The following is a 14,653-nucleotide window of genomic DNA, read 5'->3' on the forward strand; positions in this document are numbered from 1 at the left end:
CTCTACCTGACTTTGGAAGATCACCTGCTACTGCAGCCACAAGACCCTCTTCAGTTGAAAATTGTTTTAATGTAAAATCATATAAAATCTTAAAGTGATTTTTTGGGGAGAGCAAACAGCGAACTGAACAAACCAACAACACGAGACACAATACAAAAGGTGAATGATGAGATCTTTCACTTACCTTACTTTTTGAACCTTTCAGTGATGCCTCTGTAAGAGAACAGTATTTGAAAGCACCATGTCAGACAAGCTAAATTTACATTGGATCCATTTAACAGTTTATTTATAATAATGTCATACTATTTTTAGCACGTGCAGAAAGCTACAAAGGCATGCAGAACTAAGTATTTGCAGTTACCTATTTTCATAGTTCTGGCAGCTCCAGGTTTGGTATTGTAACAGATCCTTTGCAATTCACATTGACCTGTTAGTTTCCTGACCACGAATTTCAGGCAGCGCCACAAGCATTTGCAGTAGAAGTACAGGCATACCTGGACAAACATCCTGGCAAAAGAAGAAGCCTGAAAATAAGAGTCTAGAGCAGAGTTTGTTTCAATGCTGTCACCACCCAAACAGAAAGTACTTCCTCATCCTAAATTCCCATTGCCTAAGGACACCTTTAAAGCAAAAGCAGCAATCACACTACAAACATTTATCCTGGTAAATGTTAAATTGTGCTTTTTAGTCTTAGCCAACAAAAAACTCATGCACAAAGCACCAGAACTGGAAGCACAGAATAAGTCAACTCCAGAGTTCTCAGAAGAATACTTATAAAAAACTCTTTGTCCCCTTAAAAAAAAAGGCTGTATAGTTCCTACAAATGCTTTGGGAAACATGAGAAGGGAGTACAGCTCACCCTGGTATAATGGATGCTGAGGATCCAGGGAGTCATTACACCCTCACTTAGTTTTGCCTCTGCAACCAGCTGCTCCAAACAGATTGGCTGGTTATCCTGACAAACTTGACATCCTGACAGCATTCTTTTCAGGTCCCTAAGAATTATAATTAAGGAAATCAAAGCTTCCACTTCAGCAGAAAGGGTGTTTAAGAACCTACCCTGAGGTTCACCAGTTCTTCCCAAGATCAACTGTTACACAGCACTGATGCTGCACAGTTTCTCAAAGTACAGAACCGACAGTAAGCCAAGAAATCCCTTATTTAGCTATTGTATCTAGTTTTGAGCCCCAGCAACAGAAGACAGACTTTGACAAACAGGATGTATTTCAGTGGAGATGGTAGGACTGGAGAACAAATCCTGCGAGGAGAGGCTGGGAGAGCTGGGCTTGTTCCACCTGAAGTAGAGGTACCTCCAGGGGGAACTAACAGCAGCCCCCAGTGCTTGCGGGAAGATCATGAAGGAGACAGAGCTGGGCTCTTCATGGTGCTGCAGGGCAGGTAGACAAGGGACAGCAAGTATGATCACAAGATGATCAGTCTTGTGAGGAGAAGTTTTTTCACCATGGGGACAGTCAGGTAGTAGTGTAGGTTTCCCAGAGAGGCTGTGCAGTTTACTTCTTCAGAGTTTTTTAAGCCTTGACTGGAAGAAGCCCTGAGCAGGCCAGTCTGGTGTCAGTGCTAACTCTGCTGTGAGCAGGAGGTTGGACCAGAGACCTGCTTAGGTCCCTCCCAGGCTCAACTATCTTGTGATCCTATGAAAGCCTGAAAAAGGCTGCATACATGAGAAATGCTCTATTTTAAACCTTATTAGCACTGCAGCTGCTACTGAAGCCCACATACTGCCACAATTACATAACACACCCCAAACACAGATTTAAGGGGAAAAAACTTATTTGGAAACAATTTAGCTTTCTTGTTTCTATGGTTATGAAGGCACAGATTCACAGGGTGCACCAGGTGGGGGAGGATCCACCCATGGTCCCTGGGTTCAGAGGCACATCTCATAAAAGACAAATTGCAAAGATATGACAGTGGGAACATTGCCATCTGGGTGTGGTCCTGGGTAACTGGCTCTAGATGGTTCTGCTAAAACAGTGGGGATGGACCATATGACCTCCATGGGTCTCTTCCAAACTCAGCCTCTCTGTGATTATATTCCATTATTATATTATGGGAAAACATCAATACTGCTTTGACATGATAGCTTGCCAATAAATAGTCAAAAATAATTTGGGCCATTATGTTCTAAGCCTGTGTGTATGCATATTCATCATTAGCCCATTATTTTCTGCTGTTGATGTTTTCGAAGGACGGTTATTTGTTTGGAGACTCTATTAACCTTTTCAATGAAGTGCGGTGGTTATTTCGAAGTACTGAATTACAGATACTCAAATCAGTTATAGATTTAAAAAAGCTTGAAGAGCTCGATCACTTCCTAAAATCATCCTGAAGGGCATGCTGTAGAAGGACATTCAAGGAAGGGAAGATGAATTAATGCATGTTAATGTCTACACAGGAGTTTAATCTGCTTTATATTAACTTCAGTTTAATCGTCTTTGAAGGGGGATTAAGCTAAGGGAACTAAAGACATTTTATGCCTAAATGGAAAGCATCAACACAAGTATTTAACATGCTTTAAAAGCATCCACTTTATCTTCACACTTTTAGTTAATTCACCTAACACTCCCAAATGCTTGCATGCAGGCAAACCCCCTTGGTTTTATGCAATGGGAAGCCACTATTTTAGATACAAAGTGAAACCTAAAGAATGAGAAATCAGCCCCATGATTTATTCAAGTTTTAGACAAAAAAAAGTTTCAGATGCTGACACCAAAACATCCCCTCATCCCTGCTGCAAATGTGCCAGAACACACTACTGTGAGAAGTTAATTTGTGTTTTACAGAAGGTTATCACCTTCAGTATTAAGAACAAGACTGGTTACCAGGAGACAAAGCTATCATCAACCAACAGCCATTCAATAGTTAGAAGTAGAATCACAGAATCATCATAGAATGGTTTGAGTTGGAAAGGGCCTTAAAGATATCTCGTTCCAACAGTCATGTCACAGGCAGGGACACCTTCCACTAGACCAAGCTGCTCAAAGCCCCATCCAACCTGTTCTTAGGATATATGTCTGTTAAAGAGTCAATCTCACATTAAGTCAACTAATATCTTCAACTGTAACCTTTAATAGTGGCTTAGAAAACCCTATAGGTTAATATTGGACATTTTGGTTTTCCAATAGACGTTTGATATCAAACTTCATAGATTTGACTAGTCTACCATCCCTGAAGAATTTGAAGAATAGCCATCCCTTGGCTTCCTCAACACAACTCAGCTCTGTAGTCAGGCTGAAGGCACAGAAAAACAAACACAAGAGAAAAATGCCAAGCTGAAAGGTGGAGTATGGTAAAACAAAGTTCTGAGTTTTCATCATATATTTGTAGTAGAAATTAGAGTTATTTTCTTTAGGTCTGCTTTCTTTCCAAAGGTTAGGTCTCTATTAGAGCAACCACAGAGAGAGCTCATTTATAAGAAAAATGAGAAGAAAGACTCAGAGTCATGTAACTTCATGTCAACAGTCCATGTAATAAGATTTCCTTCTAACGAGCTAGGTAGCTCCCATAAAATTCATGTCCTTTAAGAAAGTTCATGCCTATACTTAGTTGCCTCCAGGACTGAACCCATTTATTTAAAAACAAGGTTTTGAGTACTGTATTGTGTGATGTGCATAAGTTTTTTGGGGGGGGGAGTGAGGAGGGAAGGTATTAAGTGCATTTGAATTATGTGTTTCTGCCTTAGGATCAATGACAGATTTGCAAATCAAAAGAAAAACTCCAGATGGGATAATGTTGTGAGCATATAGTTGCAACCACTTTCTCCACTAAAGTTCTGCTTTGGCTGTGGTTTGCATAAAGGTTAATAAAAATCCATCTACTAAAAGCATGACACTACAGCACACAAACACTACATCTGTGATTCACTAAAACATACTTATCAGCTATTACTAATCAAACAAACACACTAGTTTTGACTAGAAGAAAGTTAGCCTTTGTGGGTACCTTCAGTTTTCTACTACTCATCCATCTCAGGCTTACACTAGTTGAAATCTTCCATTTACAACATGAAAGGCATAAAAAGTAACACAAGCTCTTTATAAAAGGCACCTCTTGCTTGCAGAAGTCCTGTAATAGAAGTACACTAGTGATTATGTAAGACAAGTTTTCTGCTAGCCACTACGCATTTCAGTGCGTGCAAAATTGAGACACTGGCAGCTATAAAACAAAACATAGTGTATCATGAAAAAGAACTCCCATGAAAGTACAGCATGAGCCATGTGTTTGACTATGGCACAGTGGCATTAACTTCTGGTTTGTTTTAGTGTCCAATTCCAAAACTCCTCTCCAGTCAATCTCTTCTGTTGTTCTTGTTTGTTGTTTTTGTTGTTGGTTGGTTGGTTGGTTTGTGGTTTTTTTCCCCCCTCTTGCCCTTGCAGCACAGAAAACAGTTTGTGTGGCCATGTACAGCATGATTTCAGATCCTGAGGCGAGGTTTAAAAACAGAAATATTATAGAAATTAAGGCATTCCTCAGAGACTCACACTCTGCTCTTTCCCATTTCAATACAAGCTCCTTCTCCCTCTGTATTACAAGCTGTTGTATAGACCCATATATATTCATAGTTGCATTTCAACAGTATATGAACATTTATTCAAGTAAAATAAAGAAAGAACTGCACAATAAGATGCTGATGTGCACATGCCAAATGAACAGCCAGTTCCCTTGCCAAGGATGCTGTACGAAAAAACCAATTAAGCAACCGATCTCTATCAGCAATAATGAGGCTCAGCAGAGGTTCTGGAGAGCTCTCTTCCATGAGGAAGGGGATGAAGAAAGGAGCTTCTACAATTGTTAGGATCCTTGCAAGACATGGAGAAATTTAGAGTCAAAAAGTAAGAGTACTGCTGCTACAGTCACAGTGCTTCTATTCTCCACAGCATGTGCTGATCTGTCTGGGGAAAGAAAGCACATGGCAGCAAGAAGCCGAGAACGCTGAGCATGTTGTTTCACACCCTAAAGGTGTGAAGGGAAGTACACAAGTGGTTCTCAACAAGGGGTTCTCAATGTTTGCCCTTGACTAGCCATCTGATGTTGTCATTGTGACAGGAACAGCACATGCAATGGCTATTAGAATTTACATCTCTCTCCAGTCCATTATGACATAACATTTTCATGAAGTCTGTCTTTTTATTTCAGAGTGACTGGTTTTAGACAGCCTTCTGCATGATAAACTGGCAGAAGCAAAATTGACCAAAAGTTTCCAAAGTTGCCTAGTTTTTCTGTGAAGTTCTTTCCTGCGTGATCTGTTCACCTAAATAACAAGATGTACGTACAATGCAACGTGAAATACCTCTTGAAGGAAAGTAGAGATTAATTACTGTGCAACAGTTTTGAAACTAATAAAATGGAAGGTGCTTATTCCCTCCCCCAGTAATTTCAGAACCTTAGTATTTTCAGAGTCAGTAACAAACACAAATACTTTGGGTAAAATGAAAACTTCAGCTAGATACTCAGTGCTAGTTACTGGACTTAAAATTGGGAGGGAAGCAAGCAAACCCCCAAAACCAACCAAAAATACCCCAACATCAAATCCAGTAGTTTAAAAGAATGAAAAAAGTCACTGAATCTACTTACACATCATTTTCTTTCCTGTGTATCCTGTTTCAGGTCATACGGATAGTAAAGATTCTTACACAACTATTTTTCCTGAAGGACATACTCGGCTCAGAAAAGAGTGGATTACAGGAGTATTTCCTTTCTGAGAATTCTGATTACAATTTGAGAAATCAAACTAGTTATGGCTGATAAGGAGTCCAAATAGGTGAGTAAGCAAGTGATACTACCCTGTTAGGAGCTTATTTACCTTGACTATCTTTGGTTTATGTGCGTAACTTACAGCGTATATACAAGGTCAACCAAGAAGTAATGTACCGATCACCATTTCTGCCATAGGCAGACCTGCTATCACCTCCTTTAAAACACAAGAAATGTTTTAATTCTATGCCTTTGCAGACTTGACAACTGAAATCCACCTTATCTCCTCATTTAGACATGAAAGCAAGTCACCGTGGCAACTAAGGAAGACATAAGAATAGTTTTTAACAGCAGCTTTCCTCACTTTGCTTCTCTTGCTGTTTGCTGATTTGATTTTCATTTTATCTGATATGACTCCAGTAACAGACCTTATGCTTAAAATCTGCTAGTGCTTACAGATTCTTTTTCAGTAGATCAAGAGAGGGTGTCAAGTTTCTAGGGTTTACTGAAGAAAATCTAAATGTCTGCTACAGTTGGCTCTCCAAGTTGTTATTATTTCAGATGCGAAAGATAAAATAAAGTCAAAGTGGAATTGTCACTGACAGACTCCACAAAACCCCTTTACAAAAAAAAGCACTGAAAGATTCAGTATTTAACTGAGAAACAGTTTTATTATTTCATAAGTAATATTTCAGATTTCAGGAATAATTAATATCAGAGTAAGCTGGGAAAGAAAAGAAACCTAAACCAGCTCTTTTCATTTGGACATCACCTTGAATTAGAGCTATGAGCACAAGAGTCTAAATTCAAGGATTTAGAGTTATTCCAACTACTAGACTGTCTGTTTAATAAAAGGTTCTCCTTTTCCAATCAAGTTGAGTGGGAGTGTTGATCTTCTAGAGGGTAGGAAGGTTCTGCAGAGGGATCTAGACAGGCTGGATCAATGAGCTGATGCCAACTGTATAAGATTCAACAAGACCAAGTACTGGGACCTGTGCTTGGGTCACAACAATTCCAGGCAGTGCTACAGGCTGCAGGAAGAGTGGTTGGAAAGCTGCCTAGTGGAAAAGGATCTGGGGGTTTTGGCTGACAGTGGCTGAACCTGAGCCAGCAGTGTGCCCAGGTGGCCAAGAAGGCCAATGGCATCCTGGCCTGTATCAGCAATAGTGTTGCCAGCAGGACCAGGGCAGTGATTGTCCCTCTGTACCTGGCACTGGTGAGGCCACACCTTGAATCCTGTGTTCAGTTTTGGGCACCTCACTACAAGAAGGACATTGAGGCATTGGAGCATGTTCAAAGGAGGGCAACAAAGCTGATGAAGGGTCTGGAGCATGAGTCCTGTGAGGAGTGTCTGAGGGAGCTGGAGTTGTTTAGCCTGGAGAAAAGGAGGCTCTGGGGAGACCTCATCACTCTCTACAGCTGTGTGAAAGGAGGTTGTAGCCAGGTGGAAGTCGTTCTCTTCTCCCAAGTAACAAGTGACAGGATAATAGGAAATAGCTTCATGTTGCACCAGGTAATGTTTAGATTGAAAATTATGAAAAATTTCTTCACCAAAAGAATTGTCAAGTATTGGAACAGGCTGCCCAGGGTAGTGGTGGAATCACCATTCTTGGAGGTATTTAAAGGACACGTAGATGTGGCACTCAGAGGACATGGCTTAGTGGTGGACTTGACAGTGCTGGGTTAATGGTTGGATTGCATGATCTTAAAAGTCTTTTCCAATCTTTTGAGAGACTGAAATTGGTTAATGGCTTAAACATTGTCAAAACCACTGAAAGACTTTTGTCCACTGTAGCAAATTGTGCAAAGAAGCAACTGCTCACCCAAAGCCCATCCCTACTAATTTGGACCATGATAAGATAAATGATTGAGATAAGATAAAGGTGGTACTATTGTTCAATTATCCCAGGAGAAGAATATATCCACAAGTGTGAGAGACTGGAATGCTGATGGCTCAGACAATCAAGATGCAAGCTGATTACATTTGAAGGAACTGCCCAGATGCTATGGGCATGCGCACTCGACACCTCAGGCTACAAGCTGTGTGTTGTACAAGGTAAGGAAAGAGGCAAGTCCTGCAAGGCAGGGTAGTGTTTCTTTGTCCTTACACAAATGACTTAGCTATGATAACTCCTCTCTGGGGAACTACTGCAACAATTCACATGGAGCCTGAAGATATTCATCTCTGCTGGCAGGCCATAATGGGCCATAATGGACTCAACTGCACTGATGTAACATTAGGCAGCTCTAACATCTTAGAAGGTGTCAAAGACTCAGAAAACATCCAGTGATCCAGTATTACATCATCCAGTGTAAAACTCCCTGTCCTAGTGGAGGTACCAGGGATGTTCCTATCTATCCTAAGCATAATAAATGTATGGGACTTCCCTTACCACCAGAGGCTTCCTCCTTAACCACACTTGGGTTTCTTCCCTCACTATGTTGGGCTTCTTCCATCACCACATGGGGCTTTTTCCCTCACCAACGTGGGCTTCCCTTGACAGATCCAGACTGCAACCATCACTTTGACAAAACTGTGACTCTCACCCCTGAGAAGACCATAAGAAGAGGATCAACGGGATGCTGTCATAATCCATGGAGTGGTCATATTTTTTTTTACTTAATCTGTCTCTCTGTCACTCTCTTTCTCTACCATGCTCTCTCTTTTTCCTATTTCTTTCTATCTCTACCTCACATTTAATGTTAAATAAAAATCCATACTATTGACTTTCGTATATGGTCTCGTTTGCGCCTTAATTTGGGCAGAGGCATTTCTAAGAATTTTGAAGAACCTGATCATAACACACCTAGGATTCTAAACAAAAGGAACAGGTTGTTCAGGGAGGCTGCAGAATCTCCACCCTTGGAGATGCTCAAAATGTGACTGGATGCAGCCTCAAGCAAATTGATATAGCTGACCTTGCTTTGAGCAATGTGATAGAATTTGATTTCCAGAGGTGTCTTTCAACCTCACTAAACACAGAACGGTAGAACACTAAACAAGGCTTCTTAAATTGAAAGGTCGGGGGGGGGGGGAGGAAGAAAAAGACAATTCACTAATATTAAATACAAAACAGACTGTCAAGAGAGAAACAGGAGATGTCAAGCTGATTCTAAAAAGTCATGTCAAAGGTCCAACAGATGAGTAATAGTAGCATGCAAATTACACTAATGACTCATTATCTGTATTCACAACTGCAGTGTTTTTTTAGAAGACCAGCTCCAGTAAAAACCAGAGACTACAGTGTGTCTCCAGCTGACAAACTTAACTCAGAGCTCAGTGGCCAGTCTGCCTATAGGTAAGAGCTTTCTCTTACAACAAGCTGGATTTGAAAGCCACTGTTCAAAGTCCTCCTTGGGTGTCCAGGCAAATACACGCTACATGAAGTTGCTTCAGGGAAAGTACCGCCGCTACTTAGAAAGCGAAGTTGAGGTAATTTTAACTTCAAAGATAAAAGCCCTGTTCCTCTCTCCGTCCGTTTTATGGCATTTTCCATGTTGCAATCAACAAGATGACTTGCAGTTTGCGCAGACTTAACTAAGCTCACTGGTTTCAAAGTAGAGATAATCTCTGCCATCAGCATCAACTAGTCCAGTGTCTGCTCCATGATGTGCGAGAAGGAAAACACTGTGCCACTGAGCAGTCTTTGCCATCAGCACACAACACCCAGCCCTGCATTTGATCTTCACAAACAGTTAAGAATACTTTAAGCTCTCAGGTGGCTGCTGCTAGCGGTAATGGACAAACATCAGGGGACACAATATATATTACCTTGTTTATTTTCCAGCTGATTCCCAAGCTAGGAGACTTAATATCCTTGCCTCACATGTATACGTCCCTGCAGCTCCACCCTTCACTGCCTTATTATTCATCACACAAACCTGCAACCACAGGCTGCAACACATATAACAGAAATCACTATCCCCAGTATGACCCCAGCTTACTTTTTAATATCTGTTTTTCTTCTATATTGACAAATTATGATGAGAGTACTCTTATCAGTTTATGTCAAAGGATTAACATAAAATAAGAAAATCCAGATGCTTGTAAGTAAACAGAAATAGCTTCCCTATTTCAATAGTATTTTCCTATTTTAGGTGCTTTGTATTCTCCCCCTTCCCCATTCCTTAATCCAACTTCCTGTTCAGCATTTGGAATACTGGACTTTCCATAACAAAGTCCTAGACTGTGCTATTTAGATAAGCAATTTTTTTCAGAATATCTACTTTTACCACTTCAGAGAATCCAACACCACCAAGACTTCTCAAATTTTTTAGGATTCACTGACTTCAGAAATACCATAAAGAGAAGTAGGAGGCAGTTTCTTCAAGACAGCCTCAGGAACCCACATATTCAAAACAGCACACTTTCTCCAACACGGAAAAATCACCAAGGAGCCAGGACAGACAAAGGCGAGCAGAACAGGTAGTTTAATAGAAGGAGAGATAGTAGTTTAGAAGTTGGCAGCAGCTCAGCATCTCCATCAGGAGGGACCAAAATTATTTTATGCTCAGGAAATACCAGATCACTATGGGGGCAAGCTGTAACACCCTCTGAGACCCCAGCCAGAGGGTCTCACCCCACTCACAGGATGGTAGAGTCCACTTTATGCAGGACTCATGACCCAAATCCCTTATGGCACCAATTTGTGACCTTGGGTCAGGCTGCTGAATAAGTCTGTACAGAGAAAGAAAGGTAAAAATTATAGAGGCAGGACTGCCGAGATGGAAATAATTAGCAGGATCCCAGAAGGAAGGCTCCAGAATGAGACTATATAAAATTATAAAGCGAAAAAGCACCACAGGGATGTTATCCAGGTTAATTGTGAACTGTCAGCTTACTGGACCCATACCAATGGAGCTGGTGGAAGATCTGGGACCACCCAAGACATGGGCCACTTGCAAGGCCAATTCTTTCCCTCCAGGCTGGTGCCTATCAGGGAGGTAAGCACACTAACGTTTAGCACATTCAGTCTTATCTGTCTTTTGTGGATGTTAGCAAACAAATATTTGCTTTATACTTTTGGCCTGTATATGTCCTGCTTACAGTGTCCTTTTGCAACTGGCTCAGGATACCTGAGGAAGCTGACCCAAACACTCCACAGAAATGCTTAAACCAAGTCTGGCTTGGCAGCAAAGTCATTATAGATGATTAGCCTAGAAGTAATGATGCTGATATCCATAGTGTATAGGACTCTCTGCAGTAAACAGTCTAAAAAGGGAGAAAAATATAGTGACAGATGCTCTATACAGAAGCATATGTTTTAGCTCTCTTGAAAAGGTTTCTCTCATCCAGATAGATTATGAGCACAAATTAGGCTCTTGATCTGTATTAATTTTGAGAAGTGCTCAACCCTCTCCATTGACTACAGAACAAAGACAACATGGTCTTTCTGCACCTATAGCTGTTGTCTCTCAAGTCCTTCGCTCTACCCCTGGTTTATGGAGAAACAACTGCAAGTCATATGTAGGAGCACGTAATTGACATTTCTCCCCCAAACTGAGCATGATCAGCTTCAAAAACACTTGCACCTCCTCCCCAAGCATCTCCCCTTCTCTGCTTTCACAAATAACACTCCAAAAATCCAGACAGTAGACAAAAATGGGAAAGCAAAAGCCCATAATTTTTCAAGCACTGTTCTACATTACTATTTCCCCTATTTTCCCCTGACATATTTGATACATCACTGCTCCAATCCCACAAGACAGTTGACACATTCTTTTTTTCTATAAAAAACTGGAAAGGAAAATTTAAATTAAAATAGCTTTAATTAAATAGTGAGATCTAGGTGAATAGAAAGCAATCTTGTATAAACTAGTTTACAGCTTCTGTAATACTAGTAACAGTAAAAACACTTAACTCACTGCAGCATTAAAGTAATCAGAATAATTTAACACTTTTGAAAAAATACAGAACAGTTACCTCAGGAAGTGCTTCATAGTGATGGTTTGGTTTGTGTTGCTAGAGCTGTAATCTGTTGATCACTGATGACCTCTTCTTTGAAGGGGATATTGGTGCTGTAGAAATAGAATTGAGACTTATTTACTAACAGAAAAAAAAGTGATATTTCAGTTGTCTAAACGGCTCTTGAAACAAACATCTATGGAAAGACATGGGAAAGATGTTATAAAACTTTCTGTCAACAAAAACAAAATGAAAAATCATAATTTGTTCACACTTTAGCCTGTGCACATACTTTGACCAGACTATACTACCCATGTCTCCTTTCAGAGAAGTAAAAACTTGAATGAGAATACAGAAGAAGGTGAGAAAGCTTAAAGAAACATCCAGACAAATGCTTCTTGTGTTCTTCAAATACCTGTCTGGTTCACAGCAGTTTCCAAGTGGCAGTTTCAAGAGACACTCGGTTCACTCTGCTATTAAAAGTCCTCTGTTTGCCAGAACTTCCAACAGCACTTGGAGACCTTGAGTAAAAGTAGAATGTAAGCAAAGAGATACTACTGATCCTGATTTAATTCACTACAAGAGATATCAATCAATTTTCCTGGTGACCAACTATATTAAATGATACATATGAGGTCTTAAAATAGAGTTGACCAGGTTGCCCATCGGTTCTGAGATCTGGTGTCCTACAGTTAATATTCATTATGATTACCAGTTAGTCCCAGTAGAGGAGAACTGGAAGAAATAATGAAGAAACATTATAAATATAACCCTGCCTGTGTACTGCAGACTCTCCCTGGTCACCACTTCTTTACTTCATGTTCCTGAAATGAAGTATTCACTTACAAGTGATATTTGACTAAACGATGCAGACTTCTCAGATTACTGTACTTGATATCCTGTAAAAGGTAATAAAACATTTTTAATTTCTTTACTTGTCAGAAAACAGGTACTGCTACATGTGTTTGCTGTTGGGACAGCTTAATCCAAGACTTAAAGGGGAACAAGACCACACTTTCAAGCTCTGTACTAGTATAAACCACACACAAAGGCCTAAGTAAAAGCTGTGAAGAAATTATTTAAGAGCCTGTTTTCCATTAGCACTGCATGCAGCATGCTGAAAAGTACTGAAAGCCTTAAGAAATTTGACCTCTTTTGTCACAAAGTTATAAATCTAGAGAACCTCAAATCTATTTTCTTCTCCAGGACCTATCAGCACTGACGGGATAAAAATCTTCTTGCCCTACCTTGTTCTCATACTCTTTCCCCTTTGTAACTTGCAAGTTTCACATTCTGTTATTGCTTGCTGACAGGAACAGACCAAGCATTTAAGTTCAGAAAAATGCAGCTATCTTGTCGGATTACATCACGTACAGCTTGCTAAAAATATATAATCCCTGAACTGTGAAAGCTTCATTCATTTATATTAGTTTTGACTGGCTGAATCATGTTGCTGTCCCCTGAATACAGCTGTAATTGGTGCTGGCTGCAGTGACACCTGCTTGCAAGGGTAGAGAGATGATAACATCAAACTCTGGTTCTTTAATGAACACAGTAGGCAGGCTCCTAACACTTCCTGATAGAGCTTTTGATACGTCTTCTATTGCAGAAAGCACAGGGAGCGCAGGAGACAGGCAAAAACTGGAGGGGATGTAACCTGCTCCCCTTCTCCAGTCTAATAATTTGCTGTTTAAAAGATACAGTTTGTGAAAAATTCTTACAGCTGAGTCTCAGCATTTTAGCATCAACTTGAACAAAGGAAGCTCCAACACAAAATTTGACCCATAAGGGCATCAGTATAAAGGACTGCCAGAATTGCCACGAGCTGTCAGATCAACCCCCTCTAAAAGTGTGAGCTGGCCTCAGTCTCCAAGGTCAGCTCCCTCTTGATTCTGATCAAGGTACTTGCTGAAAATTATGCTGCTTTACTACTGCTTTAAAGGGAAAAGAAGTTCAACTTGCTTGAACTCCAGAACCGGTTCATCCAAGTGTGGCATGGAGCCTCCAGATACTCTCCCTGCAAGAACAGTTACCAGCTACAGCCAATTATAAATTCATTTTGAATGCTCATTAAAAATTAGACTGTTTCAAAAACTGTATTTTAAGTCAATGTAGCTGTTTAATTACCTAGGCAGCCTCATCTCTTTGGATGGTAAGATTGACGGAGAGATAGACAACAGGTTAGCAAAGGCATATAGTACTTTCGGAAGACTCCATAAAAGAGTTTGGTGAAATAAACACTTGAAGAAAAGTACAAAGATCAGTGTTTACAGAGCCATAGTGCTGTCTACTCTTTTATATGGATCCGAATCATGGGTCATCTACTGCCACCATCTGCGACTCCTAGAATGCTTTCATCAATGCTGCCTTCGTACAATCCTAAACATCCACTGGTCAGATTATGTGACTAATATGTCTGTTCCTGAACAAGCAGCAGTTACAAGTATTGAGGCCGTGTTGCTGAGAACACAGCTGCGTTGGGCAGGGCACGTCTCAAGGATAAAGGACCACCGCCTCCCTAAGATCGTGCTCTATGGTGAAGTTGCCACCGACTGCTGCAAGAGAGGAGCCCCAAAGAGAAGATACAAGGACTCCCTGAAACAACATCTCAGCCTTGGCCATACTGATCAACATAAGTGGTCTACTCTGGCCTCCAATCGGGAGGTCTGGAGACACACTATCTTTAATACTGCTGATGCTTTTGAGAAAGCACACAGGATCACTCTTGAGGAGAAAAGACAATGCAGAAAGAATCGTGTCTTGCAGAATATACCACCTAAGGAGTCTTTCTGTTGTGCCTTTTGCAACCGGACGTGTCTATCTTGTATTGGCGTTTTTAGCCACCAGCATGCTTGTAACAAACGTGGGTAGAGCCCTTCCCAAATCTTCGTTCGCGAAGCCTAGCCATGAGTGAATGAAAAGCTGTTCATACACCCTTGTCTTCTTCCCAGAAAGCTAAACTCAAAGGAAGGTCACTAGTTGCAAAGAAAGAGCAAAAAACTAAGTGACAAAACAAGCATGACAAACGGTTAA

General features: G+C 40.6%; 1 protein-coding gene across 3 annotated transcripts in view; it reads right to left on the minus strand.

Annotated features, from left to right (window-relative positions):
- Positions 1-14,653, minus strand: part of ELMOD1 (ELMO domain containing 1) — a 47,996-nt gene that overhangs the window by 18,688 nt on the left and 14,655 nt on the right. For all 3 annotated transcript variants that reach the window (XM_027677292.1, XM_027677290.1, XM_027677291.1), the window contains exons 2-5: positions 12,036-12,141; positions 11,639-11,733; positions 362-507; positions 185-213 (exon numbers count right to left, since the gene is read on the minus strand). In XM_027677292.1, coding sequence (XP_027533093.1) covers positions 185-213; positions 362-507; positions 11,639-11,655 — 192 coding nt within the window. In that variant the 5' untranslated portion in view covers positions 11,656-11,733; positions 12,036-12,141. The remainder of the gene's footprint in view (positions 1-184; positions 214-361; positions 508-11,638; positions 11,734-12,035; positions 12,142-14,653) is intronic.

Source organism: Neopelma chrysocephalum, unplaced genomic scaffold (assembly GCF_003984885.1).
Source record: "Neopelma chrysocephalum unplaced genomic scaffold, ASM398488v2 Primary Assembly neopelma1_43, whole genome shotgun sequence".
In the NCBI taxonomy this organism is placed as follows: domain Eukaryota; kingdom Metazoa; phylum Chordata; class Aves; order Passeriformes; family Pipridae; genus Neopelma; species Neopelma chrysocephalum.